Source organism: Lygodium microphyllum, chromosome 1 (assembly GCF_053477565.2).
Source record: "Lygodium microphyllum isolate KBCC chromosome 1, Lygodium_microphyllum_v1.1.10, whole genome shotgun sequence".
Classification (NCBI taxonomy): domain Eukaryota; kingdom Viridiplantae; phylum Streptophyta; class Polypodiopsida; order Schizaeales; family Lygodiaceae; genus Lygodium; species Lygodium microphyllum.
In genome coordinates this window covers 146,069,312-146,087,999 of record NC_141135.1, presented here as the reverse complement: position 1 = coordinate 146,087,999, position 18,688 = coordinate 146,069,312, and the positions used below count along the sequence as shown (strand labels likewise).

The 18,688-nt window shown below is 46.6% G+C and overlaps 1 protein-coding gene across 4 annotated transcripts in view; it reads left to right on the top strand.

The window, feature by feature from the left end:
* LOC148041780 (uncharacterized) overlaps positions 1-18,688 on the top strand; it is a 64,143-nt gene that overhangs the window by 14,790 nt on the left and 30,665 nt on the right. For 2 of the 4 annotated variants that reach the window (XM_087682394.1, XM_087682373.1), the window contains exons 2-3: positions 17,981-18,152; positions 18,249-18,479. In XM_087682394.1, the coding sequence (XP_087538520.1) occupies positions 17,981-18,152; positions 18,249-18,479 (403 nt within the window). The remainder of the gene's footprint in view (positions 1-17,980; positions 18,153-18,248; positions 18,480-18,688) is intronic. The other 2 variants (XM_087682379.1, XM_087682385.1) reach the window with 2 other exon arrangements.

Here is an 18,688-nt window from a genome sequence, read left to right as displayed (position 1 = left end):
CTCAAAGCGAAGAAGACTTATTCACAAACAAAGTCTGCATCTGCACCTCCAAAGAAACCCTCTTCATCAGGGTCATCCGGTTGTACATCTGGTCGAGCTCCAGCCATATCTCACGAGCCACCGTCAAGTGCTTGATGTGAACTATCATGGCTGTGGTGCAAGACAGAAACAGAAAAGATTAAATCTTGGCATTCAGTTTGTCCCAATGAGATTGGGCCTTGGTCAACTCCGCACGAGCATTGGAAGAGAGTTTGGACTCATCCCTCACCAAGGGCTTGTTAATCTCCTCCATCACCAGTTCTGCCAAATCATAAGACTCTAAAATGGCCAACATCATCGCCCGCCAAATGCAGTAATTGTCACCATCAAGCTTTTGATCTGTTGGAAGAGCCGGTAGGACAGGCACCTTCCTGTCCATGATCGACTGGAACTCCAAATCAGTCTCTGTAGACATGTTAACCTGCAATACGCAGCTGCACAAACGTAAAATCAGCCCCCTTTGATTGTGAAAACATAGCCTTCTAGGGCTGGTTCCTCCGCTGCCCAAACCTTCTTCACCCGCTGGAGGCGATGAAAAGGTAAAATCTGCAATGAAAGGCCTCAAACGCAGCCTTCCTCCCCTTCGAACAGCAAAAACCTGCAGCAAATTCACCGATTAGACTCGCCCTCGAATCTTGGAAACACAGCCTTGTGTCGTGCTGAAATCTCCTCTTCAGATAGGTTCAACGGTCAGCCAGTCCATCTTCACCGCTCTGATACCATGTCAGAGTGCAGTGATGCGGAAGTGTAGGACAAAGACTGAGACAGAGTGAACACAGAGAGAAGAGAGAGAGAGAAAAGGAGACAGTGTAAACGCAGAAAATCTGCGGTGTACTATGCCGTATAAGAGTGCAGAAATACACAAGGGGGTAGAGGAAATATCTGCGTATGTCTCCGACTTGATGACCTTGATCTCCGTCAACCCAAGCACAGTCTGTCTCAGCCAATAGATCTCAAGATCAGAATCTGAAAATAATGAATGCTAAAGAGTGCCACAAAACCGACTAAAAATAGCCGAAAAAATAGGAAATAACTGCAGCAGTTTGGCTGCATTAAATGCAGCCTACTGCAGTAAAACCTGTCCGATTGCAGGTGCTGATGTGGCACCTGCTGATGTGGCACTGTCCAGGAAATGACTGGCTAACATCAGGCCGGTAACTGAAGACAATATGATTGGATAAGGGAGGAGAATTTGTTTCTTATGAGCTTGCTAGATTTTATGTAGATTATGGTATCCACTAGGAGTTTGCAAACACAAACATACCTTAAGAATATGCCATATTGGAGTGGTAGAATTGAAGTGTGATTAAGATGGCTTGCACCATGATGGAGCATAGATAGATGCTAGCAGATTAGTCAGCTCATGGTTGAGTTGAAGTATTTAGGCATTTTATTTGCCATTGTTTATTGTGGATTGGCATTATTTGCAGCCAGTCGGCTAGCGTTTAATGCTGGCCGACCAGTCATATTTTGGGCATTTATTTGTCCTATATATTTTTTGGCTCCCTCCTCCACATATTCATTCATCACTGGATAGTTCTTGGAGAGAGGGAGCAGGAGCCAGTGCCTCCACAGCCGGTGACTCACATTGTATCTGTACTGTCTCATGTCTTGGTATATGGATTCCATTTCCCAAGTATACATCTGAGTTCTCATCTGTATTGTGTTCTCTCTTTCTTTTCTTTTGTCTTGTGTTCAACAGTTTATTTCAGCACATGTTTATGCTTCCACTACTATACCACTTTTGACATAGTATCAGATTTCAAGATTTGTGTTTCTGCTATGTTTTCTTGCTGATTTCAGGACTGTTTTCACCCTTGCTGATCAGGTGGCTGCTGCTCCATACAGGCGACCTGTTTAACCTGCGTTTTCTGCAGATTTGCCATCGCCTGCCGTCCAACACCTCCTACTGCTTGTGTTTATGCAGTGTGCAGCTTGCATTTTGTTGTTTTCAGCACTACTTTGGGCTGGGTGACTGGCAGAACAGGCCGTTTTTGTTGCTTCTAGCAGTTTTTAACTCATTTTTTGACTTTGTGCAGCAGATTTTTGGCTTATTTTGATCAGATTTTGAGTTATACTTTACGTGAACTCTTGTTTTTTGTAGTCTGTGCTCGTGTTTTGGCTGTGTTCCCTCCCTAAATACCTTCTTTTCTCTAGTTCTCTTCTACATCCTCTACATATGGCTCCTCTGTGCACATCCACTGATGATACGCTACATGAAGATTCTAATGAGGCTTTTACAGCTTCAGGGAGGGGTTTGAAGACATAGAAGTTGAAGGCCCAGTGTCACCACTGTGGCAAGAAAGGTCATTACCGAAGGACTGCAAAGAGTTAGCGGCTTCCAGGAAGACACAGGAGTAGAAGACGATGCGGGATGCAGACTCCTCTGATGAGTCCTCATCTGCCTCAAATTCCGATTCCAATCCTCCGGCCAAGGTGAAGTCCAAGGTGCGGAAGGGATCCTCTTCTTCGGATCGTGGAAAGGGCTTGGTGGCCCCTTCCTCAATTGTTTTCTAGTGGTGGTGATGAGGTGATCCCTCGCGACTCTCCGGTGCTGGAGAGGGAGTGTGAGAGGGTGGTGAGATGGGGTAGCCGCGCCTCATTTTTATTTCTGTATAGATGCACAGGATCCAGAGAGGGACGTTCCTGACGCATCGACCGAAGTCTGGCATGTACAAATCCTGGAGCTGGGATTGATATCCAGGTTCATGATGGGCTGGTTACTTGACAGAGAGCGGGTGGCTTTCGTCTGGAGCTCACATGAGGGGACACTTTGGCGGTTTGCCAAAGACAGGGAATCCATGGTCATTTATGTATTGCGGCATTGGTGATAGGATGGTCACGTATGCTACATTAGAGGCATTGTTGATAGACATTGAGAGCTGCTATGATCTTCTCTATCTTCTGGAGTTGGTACGATCGGCATCGACATCAACATCAAGTTCTCTCCAAGGCACCTTGGTGGTGGCTTGCGCACCCACTACTTGGGTATCCATGGTTCTACTATGATGGACATTATTGTGTGTACTATGATGGTACATTATCATTGTATATTTTATTGTATCAGATCACCCATGATCTGAGAGAGGGTGTTAGCAGATTAGTCAGCTCATGGTTGAGTCTGGATTATTTAGGCATTTTATTTGTCATTGTTTATTGTGGATTGGCATTATTTGCAGCCAGTCAGCCAGCATTTAATGCTGGCCGACCAGTCGTATTTTGGGCGTTTATTTGTCCTATATATTGTTTGGCTCCCTTCTCCACATATTCATTCATCACTGGATAGTTCTTGGAGAGAGGGAGCAGGTGCCAGTGCCTCCACAGCCGGTGACTCACATTGTATTTGTACTATCTCGTGTCTTGGTATATGGATTCCATTTCCGGAGTATACATCTGAGTTTTCATCTTTATTGTGTTATCTCTTTCTTTTCTTTTGTCTTGTGTTCAGCAGTTTATTTCAGCACATGTTTATGCTTCCATTGCTGTACCACTTTTGACAATAGACACCTCAGTGTCTTCGGGTTGAGGCTGTGGCTATTGGAGTCCACATCCCTAATTGATCCCCCCACTTCTGCCATTGTTGGTATGACACCCTATGAAGCGTATTTTGGGTCTAAGCTTGATGTTCCTTATTTCAGGGTTTTTGGGTGTGACGCCTATGTCCACATCCCAAAGACACAACGTGATAAATATGAAGCGGCTTCTTAAAGACAGGTGTTTATGGGCTACAACTCGCAATCCTAGGGTTACTGATTGTATGATCTCATTAAGTAGGATATCTACACAAGTCGAGATGTTCGGTTTGTGGAGGTTCCAATCTCAAAGGTGGGTGAGAAGCACCTTGTACTTAGAGATCTAGGAGATAGTTGGGTGCTAGTGATTGTACCTTTGGAGTCCTCGCCTCGTGGAGATGCTTCGTCTTTGGATGAGGATACTACTTCCCCACCAACTTCCCAATTGCATCCACTTCGGTGAATGTTCCAGAGACTTTAGTAGATGGTGCATGTAGAGGAGAGATCCAGCCTTCTCGTTGGGCACGAGACACACTCCATGATTCAGGGATTGAGGGAGCCCCTGAGGAGTGGCATCTGCAGGATGGACCTTGGTGGTCTCGGAGGAACCAGGCACATGCTACCGAACTTGTTTGTCCTAACTATTTTTTGATGACCCGTGTTATACAAGATAGGGAGCCCACCTTCGTGATCACAGCATTGGAAGAAGGCTTTGGAGTAAGAGTTGGATGCTATTGAGTGGAATGGCACTTGGGATCTTGTGCCTTAGCTTGTTCATCAGAAGGTGATTGGTGTGAAATGGGTCTTCAAGACCAAATATTACGGTGATGGATGGTACTCTGGATAAGCACAAGGCGCAACTCGTTGCAAAGGGCTTCACATAGCAACCAGGGGCGGATTTCCATGATACCTTTGTACCAACAGCTCGGATGGCTACCATTTGGGCCGTTCTTGCCTTAGCTAGCCATAGGAGATGGCCGCTTTATTAGATTGATGTGAAATTTGCCTTCCTCAAGGGTGATTTGAAGGAGGAAATCTATGTTGAGCAGCCTCGTGGCTTTTCCTCATCAGATGGACATGCATATAGGTTAAAGAAGGCCCTTTATGGCCTCAAATAGGCTCCATGTGCTTGGAATGAGAAGATAGATTCGTTCCTCCAAGAGAAGTTGGAGTATCGACGTTCCTCTTCTGATTCACAATTGTATATCCACACCTTAGTTGTGTCGGCACACTTCAAATATTGAATCCAATTTTGTTACCAAATCCGGTTATTCCATTTATGACTTGCATTGGAGTAACGAAGTGTTCATGCTTTATGTGGATGATCTTATTTTGATATGTGACTATGTTTGCCTAGAAGGTCAAGGAGACTAAGGTAACACTACATGAGGTGTTTGAGATGACGGATATAGGCCTTCTTCATTTCTTTTTAGGCCATGAGATTTACTAGACTCGTAGGGCGGTTTTTATCTCCTAGTAGTGGTATGTGTAGGAACTTTTGGCCATGTTTGAGATGGAGGGATGCAAGGCCATTTCTACTCCTATGGATCCAAATTGGAAGGCAATGGCCCATGTAGATTCTCAAGTGGCGGATGCTACCCGCTATAGGCAGTTGATTAGGTCCTTGATCCTGCTTCTTAGCAGGGGTTGATTTTTGCTATCCTATAGGTCTGTTGGCTAGCTTCATGAGTGAACCCAAGATGGTACATTGGAAGGCTGCCATGAGGATTTTGCGGTTCTTGTGGGGGATGTCAGAGTGCAGCGGTGCGGAAGCGTAGGACTGAGAGAGAGAGAACGCAGAGAGAGAAGAGAGAGAAAGAGACAGTGGATGATGAAGATCTGCTGTATAAAGAATGCTGAATACAAAGATATGCAGATATATACACGGGCGCAGTGCGCTGGACTGCGTGTCTCCACCTCGACGATGCAACCTGCTGTTCACCTCGAAGTCCGCTGCAGTCTGCACTGTCTGCTGTCTGAAATCTGCGAACAAAGACGGAATTTGTGCGTGTCACCGGTCTGTAATCTGCGAGCAGAGAAGTGCACCAGACTGCTGAAAGTGCCAGGTATAAATAGCTGAAAAACCGGGGGAAAGAGGGCGCCAAAAATAGCCAGGCGGCTGCAGGTCGGACTGCCATGTGGTAGTCCGACTGTGCAGTCTGACTGCCAGTCCGACTACACCAGCCTGCTGCCCTTGATCAGGCTATGATCTGATCTCTAACACCCCCTCTTAGAGCCTGGGCAGGGCAGAAGCCTGAGGGATCTGGAATGTCTCCGAAGTAGAGCTTGAGGAAGCGCCTTCGTAAACAAATCCGCAAGATTGTCCTCCGTCTTGCAATACTCCACAGTGATGGTCTCATCCAGAAGCTTTTCTCGGATGAAGTGGTACTGGATCTCTATGTGCTTCGTCCGGGCATGAAAAACAGGGTTCCTTGCCAAGGCAATGCAACTCTCATTGTCACATCGCAGCAATGTAGGACGAGTCTGGGGGCACCCAAGCTCCTCCAATAATCGCTGAAGCCACACAACCTCGCATGTGGTGGAAGACGCGGCCCGATACTCTGCCTCAGTAGACGAAAGGGCTACCGTGGGCTGCTTCTTGCTACTCCATGAAATAACGCCTGCACCCAAAGTAAAACAGTAACTTGTAGTAGACCGCCTGTGGTCCACGTCACCGGCCCAATCCGAGTCGCTCCAACCTGCAAGTACAAGATCTGACCCATCTGTCCCTGCGGGGTAATGAATCCCTAAATCAGACGTCCCCCTCAGATACCGAAGTATCCTCTGAGCAGCCTGCCAATGCACCGTCTTAGGTTCACTCATGAACCCTGCCAAGAGCCCAACAACAAAACATAGATCAACCCTGGTGTTGAGAAGCCAAATCAAAGACCCAATTAACTGTCGATAGCGGGACGCATCTGCCAAAGGAGAAGGTGAATGGGAAGTGGCCTTCCAAATCGGATCCATAGGAGTAGATAGGGCCCGACAATCCTCCATCTCAAAAGACACCAAGAGCTCCTGTACATATCTCTGTTGAGAGATAAAGATCCCCCTCTGAGACTGATAAATCTCATGGCCCAAAAAGAAATGGAGTAGACCCAAGTCCGTTATCTCGAACGTCTGATGTAAAGCTGACTTCGTCTCTTGGACCTGCTGTGCATCATCACCTGTGACAATCAAATCATCAACATATAAGACAAACAGCACACAACCATCCTCGGAAGTGTGAACATACAGCTGCGGATCGACCTTGGACCGCCGATATCCCAACTGAGACTGGAGGAACGAATCAATCTTCTCGTTCCATGCACACGGAGCTTGCTTGAGGCCATACAAGGCCTTCTTGAACCTGTAGACTTTCCCATCTGAAGAACCAAAGCCAGGAGGCTGCTCAACATAGATCTCCTCCTTCAAATCACCATTGAGGAAGGCCGACTTCACATCCAACTGATAAACAGGCCATCTCCTATGGCCAGCCAAAGCAAGAACAGCTCTAATGGTCGCCATACGAGCTGTGGGGGCAAAAGTATCATGACAGTCAATACTTGGGCGCTGTGCAAAACCTTTAGCAACAAGGCGAGCCTTGTGCTTATCCAAAGAACCATCACTAAGGTATTTGGTCTTGAAGACCCACTTGACTCCAATCACCTTCTTCTTCGGGGGGCGGGGCACGAGTGACCAAGTGCCATTCCTCTCAATAGCCTCCAACTCAGCTTCCATAGCTTTCTTCCATGGTGCGGATTGTAAAGCCTTCTTCACGGAGGTGGGCTCTCGATCCTGCATAACATGGGTCATCAAACAATAGTTGGAGCAAACAAGCTCCGTAGAGTGTGCCTGGTGCCTCCGTGACCGCCGCGGACCATCCTGCGGTCCCCACTCCTCAGGAACCCCCTCGATCCCTGAATCACGGAGTGTGTCACGGGCCCAGCGAGGAGGCCGAACCTCCCCTCGTCGTTCTCCATCAGCAGAAGACTCTGGAATATCCACCGGCGGTAACTCCTCAGAGGTGTCCGGTGGAACAGTAGACTCTGTGTCAGAAACAGAATCATAATCAAAAGGCACGGGCTCCAGTGGAACTGTAGAAGGAGCCCAACTCTCCCCTGGATCTCCAAGAACGGGATGCTCCTCACCCGTTGAAGTAGTCGGAACCTCCACAAACCGCACATCACGGCTAGTGTACACATTCCGCTTGACGGGATCATACAGTCGGTAACCTTGGGACTGGGAGCTGTAGCCAACAAATACCTGTTTTCGGGAAGCTGCTTTAAATTGATCACGGTGAGCCTCGGGAATGTGAACATAAGCATCACACCCAAAGACCCGAAAGTAAGAAACATCTGGCTTCGTCCCAAAATAAGCCTCAAATGGAGTCATCCCTTCCACGGCCGAAGTAGGGGATCGATTAAGGATGTGAATTGCAGTAGCCACAGTCTCGGCCCACAGAACCTGAGGGGTCTGTCGGTGCTCCATCATGGTGCGCGCCATCTCGATCACACTGTGGTTCTTCCGTTCAAGAATACCCTTTTCTTGAGGAGTATTGGTATTGGCAAACTCCTGGTGAATTTCTCTATCTGCACAAAACCGAGCAAACTCATTAGAAACAAATTCACCTCCCTTGTCGGATCGCAAGGTCTGCAACTTCCGGCCCGATCGGTTCTCCTCAAAGAGAAGCCAATCCTTGAAGTGCGAGAAATAGGCGCATGTCATCCTGCTGTAGTCATCCACGATCAGCATGAAGTACGAGCTTCCACGCAAGGACTCATTTCTCATAGAGCCACATAGACCCGTAGATACTAGCTCCATCGGTGAAGTAGACCGCCGCGAAGCTGTGTGGGGAATGGCATCCCTATGCTGCTTCCTCCGAATGCAGGAGACACATGGCTACTGGCTCACCACTATATCCGGCAACCCTCGAACAAGCTGTCCACGTGACGCCCTCCGAAGATAGTCATAGTTCAGGTGACCAAACCGAGCATGCCATAACTCTGACTGTGATTGAGAGGTAAGAAGAAGAGTAGAGAGGGCGGTGGAAGACTTCAGTTTATAAAAGCCATTCTCCTCATATCTGGATGAGAGAACCTTCCTCGATCCACAATCAAGGACTCGCACCGTAGTACTGTCAAACTCCACCAAAAGGCCAAGGGAGCAAATCTTATGAACTGAAAGGAGATGGTACCCTAATCCTGGTACATGCAAAACCTCTGAGGTATGGGTACCTCCTCGCCCATCGGGAATAAGCTGCATCTTACCCCGACTTACAATAGAAACTGAAGAGCTGTCTCCAATGAGAATCTGCCCATGCTAGGGTCGCAATTGGGCAACACCATCTGATGAAGGAGTCATGTGCCGTGAGGCACCACTATCAACAATCCACTCTCGAGCTTGGGGAGCCGTCATCGCAGCATCAGAAGCATTCGGTGAAGCGTCCTCAGTGACAGCTGGATGAAGAAATGCAGTTGATGAGGGTGCAGCCAGTGCTCCAGAATCCTTGGTATCCTTCTTCTTGGTGTCCTTCGTGTCTTTGTTAGGGCAATCCTTCTTCCAATGGCCAGTCTTTTCACAAATATGGCATGTGGAATCTTTGTCCTTGTCCTTCTCCTTGTCCTTCTTGGACTTGTTATACCCCTTCTTCTTCTTTTGGTCCTTCCCCTTCTTCTGAGAGGCTTGACCTGTCAACGCCTCCGACTTGGAAGCATTCTGTTCCTTTAACTGTTCCTCTTGGTCCAAGACCATAGGAACCAACTCTTCCCACCGAAGAGTAGACTCTCGCCCCGAAGCTATAAGGGCAGAGTAAAATGTACCGAATTGTGGTGGCAACTGGGACAAAAGTGTGATCGCCATGTCTTCGGAGGAAATCGGCTTCACCGCATTCTGAACCTACATCTGAAGCTGCCTTAGCTTGTTAATGTGCTCCCGCAGCGAAGAAGACTTATTTACGGACAAGGTCCGCATCTGTACCTCCAAAGAAACCCGCTTCATTAGGGTCATCCGATTGTACATCTGATCAAGCTCCAACCATATCTCCCGAGCCACCGTCAAGTGCTCGATGTGAGCGATCACGGCTGTAGTGCATGATAGAAAGAGAAAGGATCGAATCCTGGCATTCAGTTTGTCCCAATGAGACTGGGCCTTGGCCAAATCCGCACGAGCATCGGAAGAGAGTTTGGACTCATCTCTTACCGAGGGCCGGTCAATCTCCTCCCATACCAACTCCGCCAAATCATAGGACTCAAGAATGGCCAACATCATGACGCGCCAAATGCGGTAGTTGCCGCCGTCGAGCTTCTGATCTGCAGGAAGAGCCGGTAAGACAGGCACCTTCCGGTCCATAATCGCTTGGAACTCCAAGTCAATCTCTGTAGACATCTTCACCTGCAATGCCTTCTCAAACGCAAAAGCAGCCCCCTCTGACTGGGAAAACTCAGCCTGCTAAGGCTCTTCCGCGTCTTGAACCTTCTTCACCCGCCGGAGGCGATGAAAAAGCCAAAACCTGCACTTGTAGGCTGAAAACTCAAACTTCCTCCGCGTCAAACAGGAGTAAACAGCAGCAAATCCACCACCTGTACTCCTTTCCTGTGCGCCCACACTCGTTTCAGCCTTGTTCCAAGGCGCAGCCCTCCTGTCTGCCCTTAAACGCAAAAAACACAAATTTGTGTCGCGATGGAAACTCCTCTTCAGGTTGATTCTGCACTCAGTCAGCCCTCAAACACTGCTCTGATACCATGTCAGAGTGCAGCGGTGCGGAAGCGTAGGACTGAGAGAGAGAGAACGCAGAGAGAGAAGAGAGAGAAAGAGAGAATGGACGATGAAGATCTGCTGTATAAAGAATGCTGAATACAAAGATATGCAGATATATACACGGGCGCAGTGCGCTGGACTGCGTGTCTCCACCTCGATGATGCAACCTGCTGTTCACCTCGAAGTCTGCTGCAGTCTGCACTGTCTGCTGTCTGAAATCTGCGAACAGAGACGGAATCTGCGCATGTCACCGGTCTGTAATCTGCGAGCAGAGAAGTGTACCAGACTGCTGAAAGTGCCAGGTATAAATAGCTGAAAAACCGGGGGAAAGAGGGCGCCAAAAATAGCCAGGTGGCTGCATTAAATGCAGCCGACTGGTTGCTACAGGTCGGACTGCCATGTGGCAGTCCGACTGCCAGTCCGACTGCACCAGCCTGCTGCCCCTGATCAGGCTATGATCTGATCTCTAACAGGGGACCCCCGATCTTGATATTCATTATCCCACAGGTACTCGAGATTTGCCTTTGGTTCTTCCAAGCTGGACTGCGGATTCAGATTGGGCCAGTGATGCTGATCATTGGAGGTCAATGATAGGATATTGTTTTACTTTGGTGGGTGTAGGTGTTATCCCGTGGAGTAGCAAGAAGCAACCCATTATTGCCCTTCTTCCACCAAAGAGGAGTATTGAGCGGGATCTTCCACCACATGTGAGATGGTATGGCTTTGGAGGTTACTAGGAGAGCTTGGCTGTCATGAGATAGGTCCTACGACACTTCATTGCGACAATGAGATTTGCATTGCTTTGACGCAAAACCTAGTGTTTCATGCTAGGTTGAAGCACATTGAGATTCAATACCATTTCATTCAGGAGAAGATCTTGGATGAGATCATTGTTGTGGTTTACTGCAAGAGAGAGGATAATCTCACAGATTTGTTTACGAAGGCGCTTCCTCAGCTTCTTCTCCGACAGCACTCTAGATCCCTGAGCCTTATGCCACATCTAGGATCTGAGAGGGGTTTTTAGAGATTTGTCATCCCCTAGACTAGCATTTCTCAGGCTACCATTGGTGCAGTCAGTTCTCTTGAAGGTACTCTTGGAGGGCATTATTCATTATTCTTGTCAATTGTGGGCATTATTTCTAGCTAGCAGCAATGTAGGTTTCATGGGCAGGATGGTGCCATGTAGGCAGGCTGTATTTGTTGCAGCTGTTTAGTCCACCATTTTCGGTGGTTATGACCAGATCTGGCAGGTTGGCCAAATCTGGCTGCAGTCAGCCAGATTTGGCTGGTTGACCTGCCTTATTTCTCCCTTCTTTTTTGGCTATTTATAGCCCATTTTCAGCCTGCCCTCTTTTAGTTCATCTTTGCAGGGATTGGTGGGACTGGTCCGGCTTGAGGAGATACATTGACACCCCTTGTATATCTGCCCTCTTCATTTCAGCATTCATTAACTGCAGATTTCTGCGTTCTTTTGTCTCTCTCCCCCCCTTTCTCATGTTCATTATCTTTTAGTCTTGTCCATACGCTTCTGCATTCATTGCATTCTCACAATCACGGCTTTGAGTTTGAAGATACGATCAACGTTGAAAAGCCTCTCCTAAATCCAGACAGTCCTTATATTTTGAGGCCCACCCTTTGCCCATCGACTCAACTCCTACTAGAGTATGGAGGCATATAACTTGGCTAATGTGTGACTAACCATGATGGTTTTCAAATTACTGGGTAAGATGGATCACCTGGCTTGAGAATGGGTACGATAGGGTTAGTGCTCTAGCTCTATGGGAAGCCTTTACACATGGCTTTATTAAATTTGTATGCAAGAAACTTTGCTACCATATCCCCAGTATGTATATTAGGTGCTCAACTACAAGTCATCATGATCATGTGTCTTGTGCAAAGTATATCAATGGCCTCTCAGACCATGCTCTTTGTGAAGAAGGTAACTGTTTGTGGGTAGGTCTCAATGGAGGTTTGCTACTATGTAAAGATTGGTTGTATACTATCCTTTTTGATCAAGAGATGTAATGGGCCATGTAGGTAGTGCTCTTTGAAAATTCTCAAGCTTGTCATGGTGTTGAAGTTCCATAGCCAAATGACATCAAAGACACACACACACACTCTCTCTCTCTCTCTCTCTCTCTCTCTCTCTCTCTCTCTCTCTCCCCCTCAAACTCCTAGTACCCAAATGTCCTTACCCATGATTGTGTATGGTGATTGCCCCATAGGAGGGACATATTTGAGACTTCATAGGAGGGAACATATTTGAGACTTCATAGGTGGGAAGTAACATATATGGCAATATATAAGGTGCACTCATCACCACACACCCTCAAACCACAAATTTGGCTTACTTATCTATATGGACTAGGTGGATCAATGGATATGGTTCCTCTCCAGCCATGACTACCACACCACCCAAGCCACGATTGTCGTGCGTGGTACATGCCTCCATCTTGTGTACTGACTCTTGCTTGTATCTAGCTATGTGTAGGAGCATACAAAGTGGACTCTAATGTGTCTTTGAATAGAAGATAATGTCACGACCTCTAAAAGTCTTCTCAAATGTATTGACACGAAGCCATAGTGAGCCGTTTGTAGTTCCATATTGCTAGTTTTAGGTAGGTCTCATTTCTCGTATCATCATTTAGTGGCTTCTCCAAAATCACAACTCTTCCTCTCTTGTAAAAGGCTAGCTTGTTGAGAAACCACATCATTCGATACAGTTTCCCTTCTTTGTTCCCATTTTTGGGTTTTCGTTTCTAGCCCCAAATGGCTTTCTAGGGCCTTCCAAGAGAGTCGGAGTGCCTTTTGAGAGACTTTAGTGGGTGCGATTCGAGACTGTTTGTGCCTATATATTCGATGCCACCTATTCATTCACCACAATTACCACTGATTCATTCCATTAGTCACCCATCATCATATCTCGCTCTCTCTTCTCTCTTTTCACCATCATCATCTCCTGCTTTTGGGCGCTAGCCTCCACCATCATCTGGGCTGCGTTTTAGTGGCAGCCTACCTCCTCCTCAGTTAGTGCTTTCCTCCACTACATGGCGATAGCTTCATTGAGCCCTTTCCTCTTGCCTTTTGTGCTCACCCCCACCTAGCGTCAACTTTAACTTGCTTGGTGACAACTTCCACCCTTTAGGCATCATTGCTCCTTGCATTTGGCTGCCCGGGAGGCCTCCTTCACCTGGCGTCTTCATCATTAGCGTGGTGTCAATTTCTATGCGTGCGTTTGCTTCTTGGCTGCTCCATTCTCCATTAGGTATCACTTCTCCAACCAGCATTTCCATCACTAGAGGTGGTTCATCCTTGTGTTTGGCAATTTCAGTATTCCTTCCTTAAGGCGACGGTGCACAGTCCTAGGCAGTATCTATCATTTGCGTTTGAGGTGTCTAGGAGGTCTTCATCAACCATCCATCATCATGCTTGCGTTTGTAGATTCAGGGCTTCTTTGGTAGTTTCCTTGCTCCATGGCATCTTTCGTTCTACAGTACCCTTGTATCAAATTCACTTCATTATTTCATTCATTCATTATCTTGTTCATCTGTGTTTCTCTTCTCTTCTTAGAGTTTGCTGTACACTTTGTGTTTCCCCCGCAAACCCTACTTTCTCTTTGGTTGCTTGGTATCAAAGCCAGAGGTGTTCGCCGCAAAGATCGTCTACGTTGGAGAGGGCAAAGACAGGTTGCAGGTTTAGCATCAACATTTGATTATTACTCTGTTTCGGCTACGTCATTGGGAGATATCCTTCTTCTCCCTCCCACCCTCCCTTTTATAGGTTGTCACTCTGGGACCATGGCATCTCCATCGATAGATGGTGTGTTTATTGGGTGCTCCTATTGGGGCAAGGACGGTCGTACCCTTGATGATTGTCGACATCAACCTTTGCTCCCCACTCCACGGGAGTATGCACGTCTTTTGCCAAGCACTCCTTGTGCTACCTCTCCTTTTTGGGCCACAAAGATTGTTTTGCATTGACTCTTACCTTACTACGCTCAAGGCAAGTAGATGCATACAATGTGCACCAAGTCCTCATGAGCAGTCGAAGGTTAAAGACCTCACAAGGCGATCGGTTCTCTTGGAGACCACCACACTACGTGGAGGTTTTCCCTACCCATTTTTGGGTCTAGTGGCTTCCATGGCCCACGTCTCCTCCATAGTCCACTCTAGTGAGAGCCGGCGACTTCTTCCCACCCTTGGCTCACACCCTGAGCCTCCTTCTATCCCACCCTCTTCTACTCAAGTTTGAGAAGACACCTTTGGGCGCTTTTGTGCCTATATATTCCGCACCACCCATTCATTCCGCTACACTTACCACAGATTCATTTCGTCAGTCACCCATCATCTCTCTCTCTCTCTCTCTCCCCCCCCTCTCTTTCCACCATCATCATCTCTTGTTGCTGCCAAGTGCCAGCCTCCATCATCATTTGGGCTGCGTTTTGGTGGCAGCCTCCCTCCTCCTTTGCGGGCACTTTCCTTTACTACCTAGTGACGGCTTCCTTCAGCCTTGCCCCTTGTGTTTGGTGCTCACCTCCACCTAGCATCAGCTTCCACTTGCTTGGTGACAAGCTTCCACCTGTAGGCATCATTGCTCCTTGTGTTTGGCTGCCCTAGAGGTCCTCCTTCACTTGGCATCTTCATCATCAGCTTGGCGTTGGTTTCTTGTGGTAGTTGGTGCTTGTGTTTGCTTCCTGGCTGCCCCATTCTCCATTAGGTGTCGCTTTAGTTGGTACTTCCATCATTAGAGGCTGTTCATCCTTGCGTTTGGCAATTGGGGGTATCCCTTCCTTCAGGCGATAGTGCACTAGTCCTAGGCGGCATCCAACATCTGTGTTTGGGCTGTCAGGGGGGGTCATCTTCATCAGACATCCATCATCAGGCTTGCATTTGCAGACTCAAAGGCTCCTCACCCTTTGACGATAGTCTCCCTGCTCCAGGCAACACCTCATTACCCTTGCGTTTGTAGATTTAAAGGCTCCTCACTCTTTGATGGTAGTCTCCTTGCTCTAGGCGACACCTCATCACCCTTGTGTTTGCAGACTCAAAGCCTTCTTTGGTAGTCTCCTTGCTCCAAGGCATCTTTTGTGCTATGGCACCCTTATATCAGATTCACTCCATTATTTCATTCATTCATCATCTTGTTCATCTTAGTTTCTCTTCGCTTCTTAGTGTTTACCATACACACACTGTTTCTCCATGCAAACCCTAGTGTCTCTTTGGTTGCTCAGTCACTTCTTGACACATCTTACCTTCCTCTCTAGCTGCCTTAATTTTGGGTTTACACTTCCTCATGGGCTAGATGAGTGGGGGCAAGCTTGTCTCCTATAAACACGTGTTCGTTTTAATGTCTTGCGTCATGCTAAGGAGTCTCTCTTAGCTTGTATTGTGGGAAAGTGCAGGATGAGAGCATGTTCCTTTGAGCTCTTGCCCATTCCATTGTGATTATCTAGCCTTTTAACCAGTCTCTAGGTTGATGTGTAGGGCTTCTTTGATACATCTTCACTTATGAAACCTTGGTGTCCTCCTTTCCATGGACTTATAGCCCAACCCACTCGTACATGTAGTGTATGTACCTTCTATCATTGTTCTTCTTCTAGAGTGTGATTAGTGATGGTGGTGGTGGGAGTAGAATTTGTGAGCTTTTCTTTTGCCTTCTTCAGTACCTGAATCCATTTTTCTGCTTCCTCCACCTGCTTTTGTGTCTTCTTGAGTACCTCCACCCAAGAAGTGGCCTTTTTTTTAGGACTTTTCCTCCTCTTGTAATAAATGGTGTACCTCTTCTTTGATTATTGTAAGCTCATTGACGACATTTGACTGTATTTTTCCTTCTTTCAATTTGAGAGCCCCTTTCAATTGTTTTTTAGTGTGTTTATTTTTTCATCTTGAGCTGAGACTCTTGAGTGACACACCGAGTTTTCAGCTTGTTGATCATCTCCACAAGCTGCCTATTCACTTGGCAAGGGCATTGTTGGCTTCTTTCTTTGCCTTGCTGTAAATGGTGCACATCTGCTTTGATTCTCATAAGCTCATTCATGACATTTGGTTGTTTTTCTCCTCCTTTCAATCTGAGAACCTCTTTCAATTTGTCTTTTAGAGTGTTTGTTCTTTCATCTTGATCTGTGGCTCTCTCATGGAGTGAGACACTCAAATTCCAACTTCTTGATCCTCTTCACAGGCTGTCAACCCACCATGTTAAGGGCATTGTTGACTTCTTTCTTTGCATTGTCTATATTGTTGGTGAGATTAATTATTGCCTAAAGGAATTGTGGAAAAGGACAAAGTATCTTTTTTAATTAAGAAGGAAATATTATTAGCTATATTTTGGCATCGTTTCCTTCGTTTTCAATCTCCACATGTTTCATGTAGACCAAAGGGAGCTCCTAGTTCTGAGTGTAGGGCTTGTCTTGGTTCAAATTTATGTGCTGGTTGGATTATGTGCCATCTTTTTCTGAAGAACAGGGAGTTATAATGCAAGCAATGTGGGAAAATGGCAGTGCATACAGGCTGCAGTAAAGCAGGTGGCAGTGGTTGCCTAGGATGGGAGGCAGGTGGCGCTGGTTGCCTAGAACAGGAGAGGCAAATGGCGGGTTCAGGAGCAGCTGAGTGGAGCAAGAGTAGGTGGTGGTGGAGTAGAGATAGGAGGTTGGGGAGTGGGAGCAGGTGGTGGGGAAGAGGAACAAAGATGGCGGGAGCAAGAGTAGGTGGCTGGGGAGAAGAGACTGGTAGTGAGAGCAGAAGCAGTTGGCAGGGGAGGGATAGAGATAGTGGGAGCTGGAGTAGGTGGCGGGGGAGCAGAGATGAGCGGCGGGAGCAGGATCAGGCGGCAGGGGAGAGAGGTAGAGATGGCAGGAGTTGGAGGAGGTGATGGGGGAACAGTGATAGATAGTGCGAGTAGAAGCAGTTGGTGGGGGTGAGAGACACAGGTGGTGGGGGAGCAGAGCAGTTTTTTTTTTTTTTTTGAGAGAGAGAGAGGGGGGGAAGAGGGAGGGAGGGAGAGAGAGAGAGCCTCATCACTTGGTGGAAAAATTAAAATGAAAGTGAAAATGAAAATGAAAGCAAATGCTTGCAAGTTACTCTCCAAGAGTAGTACAACAACAAAATAGGGAGGTGTTCTTTTGGTATCAGATGGATGTTACCTATAATGTAAGATTCAATTTACTTAATGATGTGGAAGAAATAATAACAGCTGTTTAGATAGTGCGAAATATTTTGGCCCGACATGCATTAAAATGGTGATAGGGAATGTGCACACAAAGTATGAGAAAGTGGTTAAAGTCTTTTAATGTATGGCAAACAGAAACTTTGAAGTTTGTGCACGAGGCCCCCCACACACTAGCCTGTGCTGCACAATATGCCGTGATGAGGAGCCTCAGTGCTTTCATGTGCCTGATGCATATCAATGTAGCGCCGATTCACCTTGCTTGACATTTTTGATTGCCCAGTTATAGACATCTACTCATTGTATCTCAGTGTGTAACACACAGCAGCCAAATCCAAGGTTAATAATATAGAACCCATTTTATAATCCAATAGAAGGATTCACATCTTTGTTGAAATGGTGTGTAGTTGTGAGTTTCAAGTGAAAGTGCTGAAAAGAATATTGACTAGCTCTCGATAATCATACTATTGAATATCAAAAGAATGCTGGCTGGCTAAAATACTATTAAATCTTGGTTGTTTTTACCGCAGTTGCTTGAAGCTCAACAAAAACTATCAGAAGCAGAAGCTCAATTAAGTAGCTTTTGTGGGCGAACCCCATCAAGTAACTTTTCTAAAGGGGCAAAGGATGCTTGCCCACTTCTCGGCAAAGTGAGAACTGAGTCATACAGGGATGGTTCTTCAGACAAAAGTGCATTTGGAGGTGTGTGATTTTCAATCCAAAGCTATCAAAGTCTTGGTTTTTGTGATTTATTTCTTTTTGAGTTTCATTGTAATTTTATTGGAGAAAAGCATGCAGATTGCTCAGCTTTGTCTCAGGAACCAAGTTTTGTCAAAGCTAAATGCATGCAGGGGGGCACATCCCTATCAGATGTGAGTGTTGCAAGTGATTCAAGGTCTAGTCCCACACTAAACAGTGCAATCCATAATCAATCTGGCGTCTTGAATTCATCATTCAAAATACAGCCAATGAATGTGAAATTAGAATCTGGGAGATCATCGGATAGAAAAGAGACAATGGAAGTAGCAGGTAGGTCAAAAAGTTATGCTTAGTCTTCACAATGATTTCTAGCTACTTTGGTTGGTGTACCGGTCAAATTGTCTTGTTGCTAACTTTATTTTGTTAGTATTTCTCTTAAAATATGTAGCCATTTTCTAGAAACATAAAGTGCATCCATGTTGATTGCGTTAATGTTTTTCCATGTATATTTTGACAAAGCAAAAACAACATATGTTCTC